Genomic DNA, 22,706 nt, shown 5'->3' with positions numbered 1-22,706 from the left:
CCGGGCCTGAGCAGGTTATCTGAGGAACTGGAGAGAGGGTTCTAGTCCTTATTCCTGCCTTGGGCTCCCACTGTGCCACATCCCTGTCATCCTGCAGGACCAGCCACCCGCTCCGTCTGTGAGGTGACCACCTCTGTGAAGTCGGGTGGAATACCTGAGAACCGGTTGAATCCCCAGTTCAGTGCACACTCTGGGTGGACCACACCTGAAGGCTGTGGGTGGTGGCCAGCCCTCTGTCCGGCCTGGGGGGTCAGCAGGTCCTCATTTGTCTTGCTTTCACCCTGAATCCACAGACTCTTTTCTTCAATGTGTTTGACTCTCCCTCGGAGCTGTTTGATGAGCCCATCTTCATCACGGTACGTCTGAGAGATCAAAGCGCTCTCTGTGGGCTCTGTGTGATGCATGCCAGCATGCGTGTGAGTGTGTGTGAGAGGCCTGGCGGCCTGGCCATGGGCGGGCCATGTGGGGCAGCTCACTGCCGAGCTCTGCCTGTCACAGAAATGCCTTCAGCAGCTCAGATGGGGGCAGCAGCCGAGCAGGGAGACCCCTAGGCACCTCAGGTCATGGTTCTGAAACCATTCTTGCAGCAGACACTTTGATTTTCATCTTATTTTGTTTGTCTGCGTGCCTACTTCTGGCCAAGAGTTTCTTCCTCTGGGCCTCAGCTCTCTTTTCTCTCTCTCTGTCCTCTGAAAGGCAGTATAGTGGTCAAACGTATGGGCTTTGGGCCAAACTGCGTGCATTCTAGTCCTGCCTGTGCTATTTGGGGTTGTGTGATTCTGTATAAGTCCTGTAATCTCTCTGTGCCTCTCTGTTTCTTCATCCATAGAATGGGAATTATAAAAGCACCTACTCATAGCATTCCTGTGAGGGTTGAACATTGCTTAGAACAATCTCTGGAATAGAGCAAGTGTATCTAAGTGTTGGCTGTTATTATTTGGGAGGGAAGAACTGTAATGCTTACTTGTAAATGAGAGTGTTAATTTCTGTTTCCCTCCAGGTGGTTGACTCCTGTTCCCTCAGGACAGATGCTCTCCTTGGGGAGTTCCGGGTAATTGCTTATTTCCTTTGAAAGCCTTTAGTTCTTGCTTATTCGTGTTAGCGGAAGGCCAGTCAAATACTGTGCAGAGGGTGAGCTCCAGAGATCCTGTTTGTCATGATCTGTTAGGGAAATAGTTAAAAAAACAAAACAGATCTCCTAACCCAGAAGTCTTCTCCACAAAGGTGGTGGAAAAAGAAAAGATGTTTATTTTCAAATAACCATCCAAACCAGAATGTGATGCCTATCACAAGCAATCCACCACGAGAATGTAAAGACAGAAAGAAATCTCTCATTCAACTAAGCAGATACAACCCGTTGCATACATGTTTTTAAGACAACTAGTCCCCAAGTCAGAGGACTGGACAACACCCTTGGTCTTACACAGTTCATCCTAACTGGGTTGACCATCTATCTGTGTTAGCCAATCAGTTTTGTCCAGAGGGAAAAATGGGAAACAAACTAGCATTTTTATGATGGGAAGTTGTTTTACAACTTGGAGCTAGGCACACACACTGCAGGTAGGCCCTCCCTTCCCCAGAGCAAACAGAGAAAGTACTTGTATTTACAAATTTTCTAAGGTAAACATTCTGACCAAAAGGGAGGGGAGGGAAATCTCTTCCCTTATTTCCAGTAGGAGAACTTTAGCTTCTTGTTTTTTAATTCATATTTGTCCTGACATCTGGGGAGGCAGGTGGGACTTGGATTTAGGTAGCCCATCTTGGACTGCATGACCAGCACTCTGCCCCTGAGCTCACCCTGACTCTGGGCTGGTAGTGAGGTCCAGATGTAGAGTTCAGGAGGGTGAGGGGCAGTGGGGAAAGGGGCGCCTTCCCCCCTCATTTGTCCCAGACAGTGCAGAAGTGAACAGTGCAACATGGAGACCCAAGAGCTGACTGTATGATTCAGCTCATAGGAAGGCTTTAACGGGTTACAGAAAGCTAAGTCAGCCAGCAAGGGAGGCCCTCATGAATGGCGTTTCAACGTCATTACTGATTTTCTCATTTTCAAATCTTCAGGCATTTATCAAATGGAAAAAAAGGGTACAGGCTTATTTTAACCTCCCCCTACTATCCAAATAAAACATGCCTCTCTCTGGGAAAGAGTCACAAGACTGGAGACTAAGTCTATTTTCCTGGAGAAGCAGTTTTGAAAGGAAAGGATTGAACCTGAGTCATTCTGAAGCAAATGGGGTCTTTATGGTTTGAGTCTCTAATCTTTGAAACACATTCTTGTTCTGAGAACCCAAAAGTTAAGGTAGAAAGTTCTTTTCTTTTTTTTCTAATTATTAAAATAATCCATAATTTAAAAAAAGATCTTTAAGAGCAGTTTTAGGTTCATAACAAAATTGAGTGGATAGTAGAGTTCCCTTATATCCCCAGGCCCCGACACGCACAACCTCCCCCACCATCAACATCCCACTCATCTAGGAACTTTACAGGGAATTATAAAATACAGGAAAGAATAAAAATAAAATAAAAACCACCCAAATGTACCACCCAGGCATAGCACAGTTACCCTTTTGTGTGTTGCCTTTGCTCTGTCTTTTTTGTGCATGGATACACTTCCCCAAACTTTGATAAAGATGTGTAGTATTTTCTTTCCATGTAATATCAAATGATGAATGTCTTCCCACATCTTCAGCTGTTCTTCAAAATTTTTTGATTTTTGATGGCATGGTATTATGCACCATATTTCATTTAACTGTCTGAGGGTAAGAGCTGATATTTCTTTCCTTTGTTTGATCGCAGATGGACGTGGGTACCATCTACAGAGAGCCCCGTGAGTCATTTTCTCATCACCTTGGCAATATCCTTGGTTTTGGTTCAGGAGGCTGCTTGGGGACATCCATTTGGGAGACTCATGTTTCCTCCTTGCGGGTTTTCATATTTAGAGGTGGAGTTCAGTTTTGGAGATGAGAGCTACAGGAATGAAGAGAAGGCAGGCTCTCCTCTTCTGGGGAAAACAGGCCCTCAGGAAGGTCAGCCCCTCACATGGGGCTCGGTCTGTCCAGTAAGAGGAGCTACGGAGGCCCCTCACAAGGATTGCTGGAGGTTGGGCCACCTCACACAGGGGCAGGTCGTTTGGATGACAAGTCTAGGTTTTCTCCACACCTGGTTTCTGCCCTGCTCTGGTCCCTCCTGAGAGGGAGGTGAATGCTCTCTGGCCTGGCTTTGGCAGCCTCTCAAAGGGGTTTCGATTAACATTGCTGACTTGGGCCCACATGAACTTAAATGCTAGAATTTGAGCCCTGCTCCCATGTCCCAGTGGGTGAGTCCTTCACGTCCCTTAAGTGTAGTCTGCCCCGGGCTCCTGGATGTGGTGGCAGACTTGGGCCCTTCCGGTTCTGTCATCACCAGTGCCTGTTGTCTCTCTTAGGACATGCCTATCTCAGGAAGTGGCTGCTACTCTCGGACCCTGACGATTTCTCTGCTGGGGCCAGAGGCTACCTGAAAGCCAGCCTTTGTGTGCTGGGGCCTGGAGACGAGCCACCAGTGAGTACCTTTCTCTGGGTCCTCCTCGTGGCACCTCCACCTGGCTGTAGAGGAACCAGACAAAGAAACAAAAACAACTTTATGTTTTCTGATGTAAAAGAATACCTGGTAATTATGAGACATGTTGAACAGGTGGGAAAGTAGAAATAAAAGATGAATCACTCATAATTCTACCACTCAGAGAGAGCTGTTAATATCTTGTTGCATAGCCTCCCAGAAGGATATACCTGCGTATTTTTTCTTTTTTATTATTTCTTAAATTGTGGTATAATTGACATATAGCATTATATTAGTTTCAGGTATACCATATGATTCAATATATGTATACATTGCAAAATGACCACCACAATAAGTATTGTGGACATCTGTCACCATGCTTAGTTACAAAAAGCTTTTTTTCTTGTGATGAGGACATTTAAGATCTACTCTTTTAGCAACTTTCAAATATGCAATACAGTATTAACTATAGTCACTGTGTTGTACATTACATCCCAGGACTTTATTATATTATAGCTGGAAGTTTGTACCTTCTGACCCCCTTCACCCATTGCACCCCCCACCCCACTGCCTCTGGTAACCATGGTAACCACCAATACCAATCTGCTGCATGTTTTTCTTTTTTTGCAAAAGTGAGTTCATTCTCTCTATTGTACTGTAGCCTGGATTTTATTGCCTAAGAATTTAACATTATCATCTCTACAGGTAAGAACAGTGATAAGCTGGAGGTGCTAAGAGTGAGAAAGGTTTTTAGAGTGGGGAGGTATCAGCATCTTTGCACATTTGGGAAGAAGAGAAAAGGTTTGGAATAGTTGTGGGAGAGGAATGAGGGGTTCATTAGATATAAATAGGAGGACTTGTGACTGGCAGCTTTGTGGTGGAGCCTCATAATTAATGCTCAGTGGCCTTGCAGAAGTGGGGTAGGTGGATGGTGGTGTGGGTCATGGCGAGGCAGGAGTGGTGGGCGCACAGGGCCAGGGTAGCCAGGCTGTAGACCTGGCTGAGGGCGCTGGGCAGGGAGGCTGCAGGACTGCGGGGCCTAGAGCTAATGAGGGGACAAAGGCTAGCACAGTGCCAGGGAACCAGTGACTGAGTGCCTGCTGTGTGCCAGGTCTGTGTCAGGTGCCTCCCTCTGTGTGTGTGTTGGTGGGGAGTTGGAGGAGGCAGATGGGTTGTGAGCTGTCTTCAGAGAAGGGTTTCAATATCAAAGTTTTGCTAAAGGAATGGTTCTGAATGGCTGGAGCTCCGAGATATGGCCGTGCCTCTAGCAGCTGGGAGGGAGGGGTGTTGTTTAAGATTAAGGTGCTGTTGGTGGAGGAAGTGATCTGTGTTGGTGGATGTTGATTGTCTTACAAGAGAATGGAAATCAAACAGCCACAGTGTGAAGCAGGTACTGAAATCATCAGGGAAAGGTGAGCATGTGTCATCGGCTTGGTGGATGTTAGTGATGAGAACCAGAGAGAGAGCTGTCCATGTGTGTGGTGTGGACTCCCAGAAAGGAGGGGTGACAGTGGGGGCCGCTGCAAGGTGTGACCCTCTTCCAGCCTGGAATGGCCAGGAGGAGCAGGAGAGGAGGTGGGGAAAGCAGATCTCCAAGGGAAAGGGAGGCGGGGAGGTGGAGTTATCCAGGGAGCACTGTGTGTCATCGTGCAGGCAGAGGGCAAGCTCCCTGACAATGCTAAGGATGAGTTGGCTGATGACGATAGGTCAGGAAGCCACAGTGGAAGGGGTTAGAACAGGGAACACCGAGGGTGCTGTGTCCTGGGCCAAAGGCGTTTAGGTGGACAAGCCCACCCCAAGGGCATCTGTCCCTGCTCTCTCATCCCATGCAGTCCAGCCCTGCCCTGCTGTAGCCCATCTCTCCAGACACTGCACCTTCTAGCTCCTTCTCTGTGACATCTCTGAATTTACTATCCCTTTCTAAAATGCTGCTTCCTCCTCTTCTTCTCAGTTAGAACCTTGTTTTTCCCTGATGACGTCACTTCTCTTGGAACCACCTCAAAGGGAAGCCCCTATTTTCTGTTCCTACTCCCTGTGGGGCTCTGGGAGGGGACGAGCAGCTGTCCTTTGGCTTCTCACTGCGCTTTCCTGGACACAGCAGCCCTTCCCAGCTGCAGCGCTGCCTCCTCCTTTGAACGTGTCTTCACAGGCCACTTTGCCCTCTTCTACCTAGTCCCCCAGGCCATAGACCTGAATTTCTTTTTTCATCCCTGTGGTCCACATCCATTAGTCCACATGCAAGCAATTGGCCAGTCTTGCTGGCAATGGCAACCCCAGTGCATGCTTCCTTCCTCCCATTCCGAGACCAGAGTCTCAGGTTGGGCTCCCATCTGTTTCACCTGGGCCTCTGTGTGAACTAAGATACAGGTTCAGCTGCAGTAACCCACGTGACAGGCACTTGGGGAGATAGGAGTTTTTGCTCTCATAAATGCTGGGGTAGGCAGTCCGGAATTGGCACAATGCTTTCACAATGATTGGAGACCTGGGTTCCTGGTCTTTGCTCCACCATCTTCATCATGCAGCTTCTATCTCATGGGTTGAGATGTTGGCTCCAGTTCCCATCATCACGTCTGTATTCCAGCCAGTGGAATGAAAGAAAATGACCTTGCTTAAGGGTTTGCTTTCCCTGCCAAATGGTGAGCTCCGTGGGGCAGGGCTTCTGTCTGCTCACTGCTGCATCCTTGCCCTTGAGCATGACGCTGACAGTAGTATTCAGTGAAAGCTTGTTGAGTGAACGACCCACCTAGACCTCAATCACTTCAGCACTTTCTTACTGGGAGGAGTGGGAAGGAAACTAAGATGCCTACTATGTGCCACCATGTGCATTTACATGTCATTGAAGTTGATTCTCCCAAAAGTCCATGAGGTTGGTATTGTCTTCACTCTCCAGATGAGGAAGCAGTCTCTGGGTAAGGAACCTGCCCAGGGTCACACAATAGTAAGTGGCAGGGCCAGATCTGCCTGTCTTCAAAATGTACCATCTAAGTAGTGTTGAATGACGAAGGGGAAAGATCACTTTCAGAAATCATATTTGTTTGCATTGTAGCTGGAGAGAAAGGATCCCTCTGAAGACAAGGAGGACATCGAAGGCAACCTGCTCAGGCCAACCGGCGTGGCTCTTCGAGGAGCACACTTCTGCCTGAAGGTCTTCAGGGCCGAGGACTTACCACAGAGTGAGTCTAGAGCCTTCCTTAGGTCAGAGACCTCTATCATGAGCGGGGATCCTGGGCTGGGCCATGTCAGCTCCCTGAGGGAATGGGGATGGAGGGCGGGCTCTCTGCTCCCTCCCTGCCTCTCCTGGGCCTGATTCCTCATTCCAAGGGTCTCTTAGGTCAATGCCCAGCACAACTCTGCCACTCTATCCCCTGGGGTAGGCTAAAACCCTTCTTAGGTTTCCCAAAGGAAAACAGTTCTTAACAGAAAAGCAAATAGAATTAGTGAAAAAGTAATATAAATGCTGGTGGAGTTGCAAAGATGCAAGAAATCTGGAGAGTAATCATTGCCCCTGGACTCCATTTCAATGGTCCTAGGCCTGGTCTGGCTCTTTAGTGACTCCATGAACCCATTTTTTTGGCTCTCTCTGGGGAGTCAGCATCATGTGGAACCCCCTCCATTCTGCGCTCAGCACTGGATCTCATTGATTCTCCTTCCTGCAGTGAGGAAGCCCCAGCCTGCGAGTTGGCAGATCCTGGGTGGGGGAAGCAGTCCCTGAAATGTTGGAAGGGCTCACTGTGTCCACAGATGAAGAACACTCATCTGCCAGGTGACCCACTGTGCCAATTTGCCTGGGACTGTCCTGGTTTTAGCACTGACAGTTTCAGTCAGTTGCTGGAAAACTGGCACAGTGGGTCACCCTAACTGTGACCATGTCCTCACCCCCCCAGGAAGGCCAGTGTGGTCAGTGCTTGGCTTCTTACAGTGGCTAACCCCATCCTGGCCCCATCCTGCCTGCTCTGTAAATGCTGGGGGCGCTATACTGAATATTCTGGAGTCATGGGTGTCAATCCAGGTTGCATGCATGTCAGAGTCACCTGGGAGGGTTTGAAGGAGTACAGAAGCCTGGGTAACCCCTCCAGTGTTTCAGATGGACTTGGTCTGGGGTTGGGCTCACACATTGGTAGTTTTTAAAGGCTCCCCAGGTGGCTGGGTGTGCTGTCTGCCATGAATCTCCGTTTTGGAGCGGCATTAGCATAAACAAGCCAGTCTCTGTCCTTAGTGGATCAGTAAGAACATTTGCAGCTTGGCTCCTTGTTGACACGTTTTGCATAAAGCGAATTGCGGGTTTCTGCTTTGACTATTGACATCAGTAAATGAGCTGGGTTACTTCTGTACAAGCGTAATTGAATCCAAATCGTGGGGAAAGGCTTTAAGTAAGTAATGGCTATTAAATAGGCATTAAAATACATACTTAAAACATTCTGCATTTACTGGTTGAAACTATGCAGAGATGAGGCTGGTGAGCTCCCAAAGTGGGCTGAGGAAATAGACATGTTTGCTTTGCTTAAGGTGAAGGCAAATTATGTTTAATTCTCTGCAATGTTCTTTAAATATAAGTAAAACAAAATAGATGGGTAAATAGAACATAAATATTAACTAAGTGTTAACTGTTGTATTCATGTAGACATCAGCTAGGATATGATCTTTAATTGTTCCCTCCTCTCATTTTCATTCATATGTACATGTGCTTTTATTTTTTTTTATATATATTTATTTTATTTTATTTTATTTTTTATTGAAGGGTAGTTGACACACAGTATTACATTACATTAGTTTCAGGTGTACAACATAGTGATTCAGCTGTTACAATATCTTGACTATATTCATTACATCCCGGTTACTTATTATTTTACCATTGGAAGTGTGTACTTTTTTTTTTTTTTTTTTTTGTGAGGGCATCTCTCATATTTATTGATCAAATGGTTGTTAACAACAATAAAATTCTGTATAGGGGGGTCAGTGCTCAATGCACAATCATTAATCCACCCCAAGCCTAATTTTCGTCAGTCTCCAATCTTCTGAGGCATAACAAACAAGTTCTTACATGGAGAACAAATTCTTACATAGTGAATAAGTTACATGGTGAACATGTGCTTTTATATATAACCCATATATGTATATATACATATACATACATACACACATATTTGTCTATCTGTAAATACATATGTAAATAAGATGGCCATTTCAATAAAACAGTGGTTTGGCGCAGCATAGACTAAAAATTATTTTTTTGAAAAACAGAATTGATTTATTGGTTAACCTCAAGTAAATCACTCCATTAATGGATATAAAGGAAAATGTCAAACAGGCACCAACAATGGGATATTATTAAACAACCTCCAGTCCCTTTTTATTTATTTTGTTTATTGCTCTTAAGGATGTAGATTTCTAATCAATGAATCAATGAGTGGACCTGTTCAGAAAGGTTTTGAGAGCAAGGGGGTCAGGGAGCAAGTTGTCTGGGCTGGGGAAGCAGTGAGGTGCCCTGGGGAGCTGCTGTTCTGAGTTGGTCCTCCTTCCTGGGGGTCCCTGGTTGAAGGGTCCATGGGTTCCTTTCAGGGGTTCTCAGTCCCACAGCAGCCTGGAGACAGACAGGCAGGAAGTCAGAGTTTTGGAGGCAAGACAGCAGGCAGGTAGTGACCAGTGTGTCCTTCTTCCTAGTGGACGATGCCGTAATGGACAACGTGAAGCAGATCTTTGGCTTTGACAGTAACAAGAAGAACTTGGTGGATCCCTTTGTGGAAGTCAGTTTTGCAGGGAAAATGGTAAGGAGCAAGGAAGTGGGAGGATTCTCTGGGAGGGTGACTACTGAGCCTGTGGATGGGTGCTGGGTGGGGTGTATACACACTGCCCTTGGTGTGCCCCCATCAGAAGGTGCCCAATGACGGGGCTGATCGCGGGATGCCTGAGACACTCAGGCCCAGCTCTGGGACTGCCGTGCCCACACATGTGGACGCATCTGCTCCAGGGGTCTGAGACATACACATAGGTTTGGGTAGGTATGGAGAGGACCGACAGACAGTGGATAGACAGAAGGATATTTGGGAGAAAATTAAGCAATAATATAGGAACCATACATGAAGGTATAAAGAGATACTTAAAAAATATGTAAAAAATTAATGATGTTTTAAAGAGTTGTGTCAGGAGTTGGGCAGAGAAAGACCACTGTGGTGGGGGCCCTTGGGGTCACTCATATGTCTCCTCCTTGCAGCTCTCCTTCCTGCCCAGAGGCGGGGCTGTTGCTCCAGTCCCTGCTGACTGCCTGGGTCCCTTGCTCCATCTTACCGGGTGCAGGCTGGTGCTCCCCAGTGTCTGGCCCCCTTACCCACTTTCCCTGGCAGCCTCTGCCACTCCCAGGCTTCAGCCATCACCCCTCTACGGAGGACTCCCATGGCTCGATTTAACTCTGACCCCTCCCTTGAGCCCCAGACCTCCCATGTCTATGCACATCTCTACCTGATGCCCCTCAAGCCTTCAAAATGAGTCACCTTCTGCCCCAACCTGACCCCCTTCTGGGAACCTCCATCCCAACCAGGTGCCACCATCAAAGCCTGGAAGTGTGGGCCTGCCTTGATTCCTCCCTCTTTTTTAACCTCCTTACACCAAACACCCCTAGTTCTCAACCGTACAAATGACCAGAGGCCCATTCCTTTCCTGCCTCCACAGTCACTGCCCTCTCTTCCCAGGTCCATACAACAGCCTTGGGTCTGTCCTCTTGTCCGACTTCTCCACATAGAATAATTACTCTAATTAGTCTAAGACACAGCCCTGGCTGTACAATTAAGTTCTCACATGACCTGGCTGTCCAGGTCCCGTCCAGCCGAACTTTCTCCCTCATCTCCAGGTCCAGGATTAGCCCTATAGTCTTTGTGTGAGAATATAGCACCCCTACTGCGTGGATGCAGCTTTGCAGCCCCTCTTGGGGCATGGGGTTGTCTGGGGTTTCAGACGCTGGTGCTCCCCCCAGGTGCCCTGGGTGGGTGCAAACTGCACTGCTCACACAGAGGCCTATGTCCTCTGTCATCGGCCCTGCCCCTCCTCTCTTTCCGTGGCCACACCTCCAGCCTTTGCCCGTGCCTGTGCACTCCCATGCCCTTCCTGGCCTTGCCCCCCACAAACTGTGTTGTATCTTTCAGTGTCCAGCTTCTGGTAACTCCCACAGGCCTGATGTATAGTTCAGTCCTCAGGACTTCACAGGCTGCATGCACAGCTCTCTTTTAGCCTATTTTCCACTGCATTCCAGTATTTGTCAGCATCTGCTTTTCTGACCTGCGGTTAAGAACCCAGTCTTACTCCATAACCTCAGAGCAAAGACTGCGGTGGACATGGTGGAAAAATGACATATTTGGTGGGCACAGACTCTACCCTGGCTCCCAGGACCCCAGCGGGGAGCCTTTGGGCTTTGTTCGGACCCCAGGGAGCTGGCAGGGTGGGGTTGGGGCCCTGTGAGGTCCTGCCAGCCTTGTGGGGAGTCCCACCTGCTGCTGAACTGGGCTTGGGCAAGGTGTCAGAAGAGTTGAATGTGAACAGAAAAACTGGAGCACAGGAGGACTGAGAATCTGAGCTGGGTGAGCAGAGGGTGGGCACCCTGCAGCTGGCTCCCACTTTGCTCTGGAGGCAGAGGTGAGGAGGGGGGAAGACAAGCGGCAGGCATACAGCACAGCTGGCGAGGAGCTTCAAAAAGGAACCGTGAACACAGGCAACAGCAGCTGTGGAAGGGGTCTGGGTTCCCATTCACAGCGTTTTGCGGTTTTCTTTTCACTTGATCTCTTCTTAGACTCATTTTGAAAAGAAGCAGGGTCTCCAGCGCATCCCACCAACAAAGCCATGCCCTGAGGTTGGGGGAGAGAGCCTGGTGGCCAAGGGAGGTCCTGCCCGGTGCCCAGACTTCCTTTCTTTCCCCTCTTTAGTGTTTCTTTTCTTCTATAATTATTGATGCATGTATTTACTTAGAAATTTTGAAAAATGCAGTAAAAACTAAATAAAATTACCCTTAACACACCATACAAAGTTCATTTTTGGTGCCTAGTTTCCCAGTTTTTTTTCTATGTATAGATAATAGATATTTTTTCCCAACTCTTTATTTTGAATATTTTAAAACAAAGAAAAGGTTAAAGAGCAATTCAGTGACTACCTACCCATTGTTGTGGCCTCCATTTAGATTACACAATTGCTAACATTGCTACATTGACTTTCTCTCTCTCTACATAGATATTTATTTTCTTTTGTTTCTGGTTGAATTATTTGAAACCTACTTGCAGACTTTACTCCTAAAGACTTTAGCATGCATCTCCTGAGAAAAAGAAAATTCTTTGTGACCACATTAACATGATCCCAGCTAGATGAACAATTATTCCCTAGCGTCAGATGCTGGCTCATATACATTTCCTCTAATTATCCCCCAAATGTCTTTTAGCTCTGGCTTAGTTTTGTTCTGATCTAAGCCCAATAGGAATTCATGCTCTACATTTGGTGTACACACACACACACACACACACACACACACACACGCACGCATGCACGCGCGCGCACGCGTCTCAGTTTTTTATCACAGGACTGAATTTTTGAAGAGCCCAGGTCATTTGTTCATGCTCTGGGTTTGTCCGATTGTTTCCTTATAGTGTTGTTTAACTTGCTTCTCTAGCCCCTGTATTTCCTATAAATTGGAAGTTAAGTCTTTAGACCAGATTAGATTCAGAAGAAGTATTTAGGCAAGTACCCATCACAGGCAGTGTTCTGTATATCATATTGCATCAGACCAGGAAGCAGTATAATGGCAGGTTGTCCTGCCATTGGTGCTGATTGTCTGAACATTTGGTTAGGATGGTGGCTCCAGATCTCCCTTTTGTCAGACTCCATGCTCCCCTTTGTCGTTTGTAAGTCGTCTGGGGGCCGAATCTGGGCACAGAGTGGATATCCTGTTTTCCAGCAACCTCTTCCTCTTACCTACTGGCCTGTTTAGCCATTGACCTTGCCTGAAGGCATTTTCTGGATTTGCAAAGTGGTGATTTTCTTATTGTCATTCCTTCTCTCTTTATTAGTGGGTGTTTTTCTGGGAAGAGGAGCTTTCCTCCTCTGCTGTCCCTTTGAGCATTTCTATAGTCCTCAATACTTTTTATTAATTCAGTGTGTTAAAATCAGTCATTACTGTGTGGGACATATGAACTGTCATGAAGTTAGAGCCTCTTCAAGTTGGCTTCTCCATCCCTGAGACTCAGAGTCTCACTGAAAATGCATGTGGGAGAGGTAACTCAGCTTTTAACCTCTTTCGCACAGAGGCATGCATGTTTCCTATGGGTCCTTACTCATATGCAGTGCTGGTTCAGGCTTGGATCAGGGTCTCTTGCCTGTGCCTGGCCTTGGGAGGGACTGTGCCAGGATGAAGGAAGGCAGGAAGGAAGTGGGAAGGTGTGGTCAGTCTTGCAGGATACTTACTCCAGTGACTGGGATCAGTTTCCCCAATCTGACAGATAGGGAAGGTCGTGTCTTGAGATTGTGTTTATTCCACATTCCCAAACATGTATGGTGCTTGGATGGCCGCAAGAACCAAGGCGGACCTACCTTCAAATCGCATGGCCTCCCTGGAGCTCAGTCTCAGAGCTCTGGGGCTCCTGGCTGCTCCTGGGTCCTGGCCAGTGCCTGGATCTCCTTTGGTCTCCTGTTCTCAGGTGCCCTTGGCTGGCTCTGGGCTTTTCCCCTCAGTAGGTGCAAATGTCTGTGGCAGGTGATAGAGGTAGGAGGCCTGGCCAAAGCAAGGGATTCTATAAAGGTGAGTGGGCTCCTGCCTTTCCCTCTAGAAGGGAGGGGCTTTTCATGGAAGAGGCAGTTGAGACCCTCCCTCTTGAAAGCCTCAGTCTGGCTGGCTTCCTCCGGGGGTCCTCAGGTGTCTGTGTCCCCTTCTCTCTCCCCTAGCCACCTGTTGTGGCCTCCCCACGCTATCCCTGTGGCCAGTCTCTCTCTCTCAGCCCGTGTCACTATTTCTCCCTGCCTCCTAATCTGAAGGGCCCTGTTTTTTGTCCTCTGTGTGCCCCCTGCCTGTCTGGCCCTCTGCATTTTGTCAGTGGACACTTGGTGGCACTACTCTCTAAGGCCTGCAGCATACCTGATCTGGCCAAGCTGCTAAGAGGATAGAGAGGGAGAGAGGGAGAGAGGGAGAGAGCGTGCATGTGCAACTGTGTGTCACCTCTTGGTGAGGTGATATAGGAGAGGGGAAGGGGAAACTTGGAGGGCAGGCAGGGTGTGACGCTTTGAAACAACTTTGTTTTCTGAATGCCAGAATAAAACCTAATAACTGTAAAACAGAACTTGAAAAAAATCAGAGAAAACTGAGAAAAATGAAAACAATGAAGCATATTTCTGTACCCCATGCACCCCAGAGGTGACTGCGGCTGACATTTGTGTGTGTTTCCTTCTGCTGTTTTCTCTCTGTGGCTCTCACTCCCAGCCCTCTCTCTGCTCCCCACTCCCCAGAAAAAAAATTGAGTTTAGAGTATAGTCGGTCTTCATTATTTGTGGATTCCATATTTGCAAATCCACCTACTCATTCAAATTTATCCGTAACCCCCAAATTAGTACTCATGGTAGTTCTGTGATCATTTATTTACTATGCAGAGTGGTGAAAAATTTGAGCTGGCCTACCATGCACTGGTCCCAGCTGGGTTGGGACAATGTGACAATGTTCTTTTTGCTTCCATTCTCATTCTGAAAAAGTGTCCCTTTTCTCGGTCTATTTAATGTCATGTGTTTTGCATTTTTTTGCTTTTATTGTTGACTTCTCTGTTTGATATGGCCCCTGAGTGTAGTGTCAAGTGTGGTCTAGTGCTCCTAACTGCAAACATACTGTGATGTGCCGTAGGGAGAAAATACATGTTAGATGGGCATCATGGAAGCCTGTGTTACAGTGCTGCTGGCCTTGAGTTCGGTGTTAATGTATCATATATATTAAACAAGGTGTCTTTAAACAGAAACACACATGACACAGGTTGCTTATTGATCAGGTGATGAAAAGTGTGACAGGGGCTGCAGGAATCTAACCCTGTAGTTCCTCTAAGAATAATGGTTCTGTATCCCTAATTCAGTGTTCTTGGTGATTTTCACAACATGTAACTGCCAGCAATAATGGCAATCAGTTGTATCTATGCAGTCTGGCAAATGGCTTTTATTATCTAATATTTTATTGGGTTAGTAAAGAGCCTTTGACATCAATTTTTTGATGACTGTATAATATTCCATTAAATGAATATGATACAACATTTAAGCTATTTTTGGATAATTTTTGTTTTTGTTGCAAATTTCTTCTATTATAAACAACTGAGAGCTCAGTGTACAAGGATCTTTGCTCACACTCTGCATTTCCACAGGGAAGTTTCTAGAACTGGGTAGAGGGGATGCTTATTGTTAAGTATTTGATAGAGATGGCCAGATAACCCTCCGGAAAAGTTGTACTAATTACACTCCATAGAAGTGAAGGAAGGTTAAGAAACAGAAAAAGGCATAGCGAAGAGGAGGAGGAGGAGGAGGAAGGGTTGACAGCAGCTGGGTGCTGGCTTTTGGGGAGTGGGGAGTGGAACAGTGTGTGGGAAGGTGGGGACTTCTAGGGTGAGGGGCAGTGCTGGCCTGGGGTTTGGCAGGGGGCCTCTGTGTTCAGGCTCCCAGACCCATGTCCCAGGGCTCTTTTGGAGGGTGGGCAGGTGGAAGTGCTTGCTGTGGAGGAGGCCTGTGGCTCCCTGGGGCCAGGGCTGAAGCAGGCTCTCTGTGCATTGCTCCTGGGAGTGTGGGGACAACCTGTGCCTCTGGTTCCAGGGAGCTGAGGCACAATGTTGGCAGGACCTCTTGCTGTGTCTAGTTAAAGAGTCCTTTCTTTTCCTTTTATTTTAAAATTTTGTTCATCCAATTTTTGAATTAGGTAATACATTTATTATATACACCATATGCATCTATCTATTATGCATCTGTCTGTCATCTACCTATCTGCCTGTCTATCATCTATTATCTGTTACAAAAACTCTCCCTCTTGCCCTGTACCCATTCGGCAGCCCATCCACTCATTTCCTCCTGTGCACAGGCAACCACTACAGTTAGTTTCTTTTGTATCATTCTGTTCTATTATGCATGTGCAAAGCAAGTCTTACCTTAGCTCACCATTCTTATCATTTACCCTCTGAACAATGATTGTTGTACATTATACTCACTGCTCTGCACCTTGCTGTTTTTTCCCCTTTTTTCCTAGTTTTATTGAGATATAATTGACACCTAGCACTGTATAAATGTAAGGCATACAGCTTAATGATTTGACGAACATTTATTGTGAAATGATTGCATCATAAATTTAGTTAATATCCATCATCTCGTATAACTGCCAAAAATAAAAAGAAAGAAAAAAATGGATTTTTCTTTGTGATGAGAACTCAGATCTACTCTCTTAACAGCTTTCAAACACTGTCCAGTAGTGTTAGCTATAGTTGCCATGCTGTATATTCCATCCCCAGGACTTTGCTACTTCAGTTAGCGATGTAACTTGGAGATTGTTTCATGTCATAGAGCAGTCCTTATTCTTTTTAGGGCTGCATAGCACCCCATTGTGTGTTGGACTCTAATTAATTCAGCTTGTCCTCTGTTAGGTTGAACATCGAGGTTGTTCCAAATCCTTGCCTGTTCATGCTGCAGTAAATAACCTCAAATGTGTGTCATTCTGCACACATGAAAGTGCTTCTGTAGGATAAATGTTGAGTGGTAGAAGTGGTAGGCCAAATAGTATTTGCATTTGTAATTTTGACAGGTAGTAGCCAATTACCCTCTAGAGGAGTAGAGCTATTTTGTTTTTCTACCAGCAAAATATGAGTGCAATTTCCCTAGGTCTTGCCAGCAGAGGGCTGTCAGACTTTAGAGATTTTTATGAATCTACTGGATGAGAAGTGGTATCTCAGTTTTATTTGTATTTATTTAGTTAGGAGGGATGTTGAACATCTTTTTACATGTGTTATAATCCTTTCTGTGTGTCTGTTCCACCCACTACCCCACTGTTCCATCTGATTGTCAGCCTCTCCTTACCCCTTTTTATGCTAACACAAGGGGTAAGTCCTAGCACCCACCCCTGCCCCAGCCTTTGCCTGGGCTCTTCTCAAAGGGAGGGAGTTAGGGTGGGTCAGGGGCTGGCACTGGGTGGACCAGGAATGGAGACAAAGTCCTGGCCTCCGTGAAGGCCGCACCTTCATTTGATGGAGGAACTGAAGCCCCTGGCCCAAAGCTCAGTAAATGAGATAATGCACATAAAATGTTGAGGACAATGTAGGGCACAGAGTAAAGGCTCTGAAAATGGCTGTGTGAATGCAAACCTACCAGGATCTGTGTCTGAACTGGAGTCTACCTGCTGTCCCATGTATAGGACTTCCTGTACCCTGGGACGGGCTAGGGTCTGCTGCCTCCCAGGGGACTCCAAGGGCAGAGTAGAGCACAGAAGCCTCTGGAACCAATCTGGTTTCCACCTCTGCTATGTTTCTTGTTTGTGGAAAGTCCAGTCTTCAGAACAGGGCTGATCTGAAGCAGACTATAGATTATGGGGTTTGTACCTTCACAGAATCTTCCTCTCCTTCTCACATACCAGGTGTGCAGCCCCCAGCCCTGGCCCCACAGCTGTCTCCTCCCTTCCCCAACTTATCTCTGATCTCCCAGAGCTCACAGTCTGTCAAAGGACAGGTGATCTGGGGAGTGCCTCAGGCTGTAGGGCCCTTGGGGAAGCCAGTCTGGACTCAGGGTCCCCACATTTAGGGTCATGGCTATAATGGTGTGGGGAGGGACATTCCCCCCAGGGTAAGAGAGAAGGGTAGAAGGGCTGTGACATGCAGGTAATCTGAATTGAACCCCCTACCACTGAGCTTTTTCTCTGCAAAGATTCCTGTGTCTGTCCACACACCCCAAGACCCCAGGGTCTTCTGCCCAAAGTCTGGCCAGCATAGCAGAGAACAGCTGCTGCTGGTGTGGTGGTCCCCAAGGGAGCCCGGAGTCTCTATGGAGTTCCAGGTACCTACCCTCTGTCTTCTAGCTCTGCAGCAAGATCCTGGAGAAGACAGCCAACCCTCAGTGGAACCAGAGCATCACCCTGCCTGCCATGGTGAGCCTCAGCCCCCGCAGCCTGCCCGTCTCCTGGACTTCTGCTTCTGAGAACACATGCTTTGGGAGGCAGCAGGCTTGGGGTGCAGCCTGGCCTCTGCTGCTTCCCAGCTGTCACCTCGGACAGCTTGTCTCTCTTCCCTCCTTAGTTTCCATCCATGTGTGAAAAAATGAGGATTCGTGCCATAGACTGGTGAGTTCTGAGTCTTGGGGTCTTTAGAAGTAGCTGTCCTAAGGGTCACTGGGTCCATCGGTTTCCTTCAGTTCAGTCTGCACATGGTGGGAGAGTCTACTCCAGGCAAGTGGTCAACTGTGGGGGAGGCCAGAGAAGGAGAGGGTGTGGGCCGTTCTCGGGAAGCTTGCTCAGCCCTGTCTGAGATAGACAGGAGGGCACCAGGTGTGGGAGGGCTCCAGGAACCCGAGTACCCTAGGGCAAGAGTCCAGGCAGGCTTCCTGGAGGAGGTGGGGTTTTGATAAGGCCAGGGTGAGGGTATTCCTATGAGGAGAAGAATAGAAGCAAAGGCAAGGAGGCTGGAAGGGGCAGAGCTTCTGGGAGGATGGGCTGTCATGCCCCGTGGATTGGTAGGACAGGAAGGAAGGGCGCCCGGGCTGGGGAAGTGGGTCAGACTGCCCGAGCAGAGGATGCCACTGCAGGCTTTGAACAAGAGAGGGCAACAGCCACATGGACATCTTAGAGAAGTAGTCTAACACTTACTGAATGCCTGTTGTGTGCCAGGCCCCGTGACCAGCAAGTATGCACGTGCCCCATCTCCCCTGGCCCCCAGAGGGACTCCCGGCACAGTCCTGTGTTACAGGTGAGGGTAGGTCTGCAGAAACTGAGTGACCTGTCTGCGGGGATGGCCGGGAAGCAGCAGAGGCCAGGCTGCACCCCAAGCCTGCTGCTTCCCAAAGCCCGTGATCTTAACCACTGGGCTTTCTGCCTCCTACTATATTGACGTGGTCTATTTCACCCCTGAGGGGCTGTTCTGGGTCCACACACGGTATCTCCTGGACCTTCCATACACCAGGTTTTCCAAAAAGAGAAAGTTGGCCTTTCTCTGCCCCAGAAAGTCTTGGCTGTGCGGTTCCCAGTGTGTTCTCCTTTGGTCTCAGGCCCATGGCATCCCTCAGCCAGGAGGATAATGAAAGACTAGGGAAAACCCCCAGGCCACAGAGCCATTAAAGTGTGTGCCAATGCCCCAGGCTGAACGAGAACAGCTTGTGAGAATTAGAGGTGAGGACGGGAGCAGGGAGGCCAGGAGGGAGAGGCGTCCAGGGCCCTGACCATGGTTTGTTCCTCGGGAAAGCGGTCTCGGGGAAGCAGTCTCGGGGAGAGATGGTGCCTTCAGACCCCGGAACCATCTCCTCGTCTCAGCTTGCAGGGTGTGCGTGCGCACAGACGCACTGCGTTGACTGGGGGTGATTGTGCGTTTCTGTGTGTCTGCGCATGTGGACTTGTGTGTTTACAGGTGCGGTTGTCCCGTGTATTGTGGGTGGGCCTTGCCTGAGTCCGTGTGAGCTGTGTCAAAAGGCATCAGCATACTGTACAATCCAAACACATGACGGAATCTGGTGGCTGCCTCTCTGGTTTGGGTTGAAGTGGCATTTTTATTGTGAGTCTATTTTCAGACTTGCTGTATTTTCCAAAAGCAACCCCAAACCCTAAAACCGAACTCTGACCAGAAAGCATTCTGTTACTGCGAGGTCCTATTGAAAAAAGTGCTTTCTTCCCAGAAAATTCAGATAAACTTTTATTATGACATGAATCCTGGAAATATAATACAGTCCATATGGCCTTTTCTCTGTAACTTAGTCCTCCATTCAATTCTTTAAAAATTTCTTTTTCATTAAAAATGAAAACCTTGGAAGAATACCCCCCTCCCTCCCCCATAAAAGCCAAAACTTCTCTCCTTCCATTTTCTTTCCTTCCTCACCTGATTCCATTAAGACAAGAGGTCCGAAATCCCATTCCTCTCCAAGTGCTCATTTTTTCAATGGGTTGGCCATGAAGACAGTTAAAAAATGCCATCAACTGTCAGTTATCTGGTGTAGAAATGTCACTGTAAAACATTTAAGGAAATTTTTACTTTCCAGTTTTTATTAACATCATTCACCAGGGAAAATAAAGATCTGTGCTGACAATTCACCCTTCCTAATGATGGAAAATAAAATAGAAGTTTAATCACCTTCCTGGCAAATACAAAAAGGTTGAAGGGAGCAGCAGTGATTGGATATCTTACGGGTTTGGAATTTAAAGGAAAAAACACTCACCATGCCCAGGTGTGCCTTTCACAATGGGGCCCCCGTGTATCGTTGCCTGAAGCTGCCTGTGGTCCAAGTGGGCACAGCAGGGTGAGAGAGGCTACAGAAGAGGGAAAATGCATGCTAGGAAGCTTCTCGAAGGAGATAGGTCTTGCCCTATCCAATGTTTCTCAACCTCAGCACTATGACACTCTGGACCAGAAAATTCGTTGCTGTGGGAGACCATCCTGAGTGGTGTAGGAAGTTCAGCAGCAGCCATGCCTTTCTCTCCCATGCCCCTCCATATCAAAAATGTGTCCAGACATTGCCAAATGTCCTTGGGAACCAAAATCCCTGGATTGAGAACTCCTGGTCTAGCCTAATTAGGAAGCAGCAGGTTGTTGCAGTCAAAGCTCTGGCTTCCATGTCAGGCATATCTGGTTCAGATTCCAGCTTTACCATCTTGGCAACCTCAGCTTCCTTATCTGAAATTGGGGCTCACTGCCATGCCTGCCTCATAGGTGTAGGGCACGGAGGGAGAGTCTGCACAGGACATGGTTGGCTAATGGGCTCAGCAAGCAGTTAGTCTCCTGGAAATCCTCCCTGCAGTCCCCTATGCTAGTTGGCGAGGGGAGAAGCATTCCTCCTGGCACAGATGGGCCCTGGACCAGGGGTCAGGACACCAGGGCTTCAGTTCTGTCTCTGCCCCTCCTTTCCAGTCTGACTGTGGGCAAGGGTCCACCAGCTCTGAGCCTCAGTACCCTCACCTGTGCAGTGCAGATGATAATAAGAGCACCTGTTCCTCAAGGCTGTTGAGAGGATCCTTTGAGATTAAGAAGGTTAAAAGTGCTTTGTCACATATAAAGTCAGATACAAAAAAAATATGCATTAGCTACTATAAGCTGATTAAAATCGTGGTCCTGGTGATAGTTTCTTTCTGGTCACCTAGTTTTTGCCTTAGTCTGGATATTTCTTAAACTCCTGAAACCTTGCTCTCCTTGGGTCTGGGGTCTGGCTCCCTGAGTGGCCTCCAGCTTCACAGTTTTGCCTCCTGCCTCTGGCCTCCTCCCTCTCAACCTGCCAATGTGATCGCAGACATCCAGGCTGGCAGCTGTGCATTGGCTGCTGATGGGAAGCCGGGTGCTGGCGAGATGGACTAGTTCACTCCAGAGGAGTCTTGAGCAATACTTTCTTTCCAGTCTCTTCTTCCCTAGGAATACCAGGCCTCAGTAACCCACCCAGACTGAAGACTTAGACTTCTAACGATATATATAACTGAAGCCATTTTTCCTTCCTGCATGGGCTGGGGCCGGGGATCCACCTCCCGTGCGCAGACCCTCTCCACCCCCTTGCTCTAGGGACCGCCTCACCCACAATGACATCGTGGCCACCACCTACCTGAGTATGTCCAAGATCTCTGCCCCTGGAGGACAAATAGAAGGTAAGTTCCCCCTTTGTTCTGCCCTCTGGTCCCTGACACTCTCCCTTGTCCCACTCCTACCTGTTTACAACTTCAGTGTTGAGATTTTGTGGAAAAGGGAAGATTATAATGTCTTTGCTGTCCATTTTCTGTGGAGAAGGGCTCTGGCCAATGAGACAGACAGGCTTGCGAACATTAGGGTTATCCCCACCTTGGATGGTGGGATACACCACTGAATGGTTCAGGGGAAAATCCACTCCTGCAGATAACACTGGGGGCTACCGCCATGCCGTCCACTGGGTGCTGTGTTCCCTGACCATGCTCTTGCAGTTTCTATTTTGAAGTAGCTTTTATTGATCTAGTAAAAAGTAAGCCATGATCATTTTGGAAGATTTTAAAAAGATAGTAAATAGTAAAGAATATAAAATTTACCTACAAGATTACCCATATACCACCCCACGCTCCAAACTATTAATACCCTGGGACTTTTCTGTGCATATGTATATCCGTGTACATGCATGCATATGTATATATATTTATATATATGTACACACATTAAAAACTGTTTCAAAGCAAATGTTTTGAAAACTGCTTTTTGTCACTTGTTCATACAACGTATTTGTCTATTCATGTTATTAAATATTCTTCTATAATCAATTTTAAACAAATACATATTCTGCTGTATGAATGTACTATAATCCACATTAACTAGTTAGTGTTGAATTTTTAGGTGTTTCCTAATTTTTCTACATTATAAACAATTAATTTTATATTGAATATTTTTGTAGCTGAAACTTTACATAATTTATGAATTTCTTTCTGGTTAAATACCTAGATGTGGAATTGCTGTGTCAAAGGATTTGAAAAACTTGAAACTTTTGGTGTATATCAAAATTGCTTTTCAAAAAGCCTGGGCTGATTTACTGTCTGATTACTCACATAAGCTTATCTTGCTGTACCCTCCCTCACAGAGGCTGCAATAATATTAAAAAAGAACTTTGTGAGTCTGATGAGTGAATTTCACTGTTGCCTTAATTTTCATTTCACTAATAGCTGGTGAAGTTGACCAATGCAAGTTTAAAAATATTTTAATAATTATTTTATATTTACATATTACATATATTTGCATAATTTATTATGTTGCAAATTGCCAATTCATTGTCTTGGTCCATATTACTGATAGTATGTTTGTCTTTTTCTCATTGTTTTGTGAGAGTTCTGTATGTATATGGTGTTAACTTTCCCCCATTATACATGTGGTAAATTTTGTCAGTTTTATGTTATCATTTAGTAATATTTGATATATAGAAATTTAAAATTTTTATATAGTCAAATCTGTTAATCTTTTCCTTAGTGAATAAGGCAAGGATCTAACAGTACTTTTTTTCAAAATTATTCTTTGGTG

The 22,706-nt window shown here is 46.9% G+C and overlaps 1 protein-coding gene and 1 long non-coding RNA gene across 22 annotated transcripts in view; one reads left to right on the top strand and one right to left on the bottom strand.

Moving 5' to 3' along the window:
- LOC130682574 (uncharacterized) overlaps positions 1 to 22,706 on the bottom strand; it is a 252,916-nt gene that overhangs the window by 16,507 nt on the left and 213,703 nt on the right. The gene's annotated exons all lie outside the window — the stretch shown is intronic.
- DYSF (dysferlin) overlaps positions 1 to 22,706 on the top strand; it is a 224,339-nt gene that overhangs the window by 66,957 nt on the left and 134,676 nt on the right. For all 21 annotated transcript variants that reach the window (XM_036908364.2, XM_036908361.2, XM_036908363.2 and 18 more), the window contains 9 exons: positions 294 to 356; positions 1,001 to 1,051; positions 2,791 to 2,821; positions 3,419 to 3,534; positions 6,578 to 6,704; positions 9,193 to 9,296; positions 17,573 to 17,641; positions 17,790 to 17,833; positions 21,240 to 21,322. In XM_036908364.2, the coding sequence (XP_036764259.2) occupies positions 294 to 356; positions 1,001 to 1,051; positions 2,791 to 2,821; positions 3,419 to 3,534; positions 6,578 to 6,704; positions 9,193 to 9,296; positions 17,573 to 17,641; positions 17,790 to 17,833; positions 21,240 to 21,322 (688 nt within the window). The remainder of the gene's footprint in view (positions 1 to 293; positions 357 to 1,000; positions 1,052 to 2,790; positions 2,822 to 3,418; positions 3,535 to 6,577; positions 6,705 to 9,192; positions 9,297 to 17,572; positions 17,642 to 17,789; positions 17,834 to 21,239; positions 21,323 to 22,706) is intronic.

The sequence above is a fragment of the Manis pentadactyla genome, chromosome 2 (assembly GCF_030020395.1).
Source record: "Manis pentadactyla isolate mManPen7 chromosome 2, mManPen7.hap1, whole genome shotgun sequence".
In the NCBI taxonomy this organism is placed as follows: Eukaryota; Metazoa; Chordata; class Mammalia; order Pholidota; family Manidae; genus Manis; species Manis pentadactyla.
Note: the sequence above shows the minus strand (reverse complement) of the source record. Positions and strands in the feature narration are given on the sequence as shown.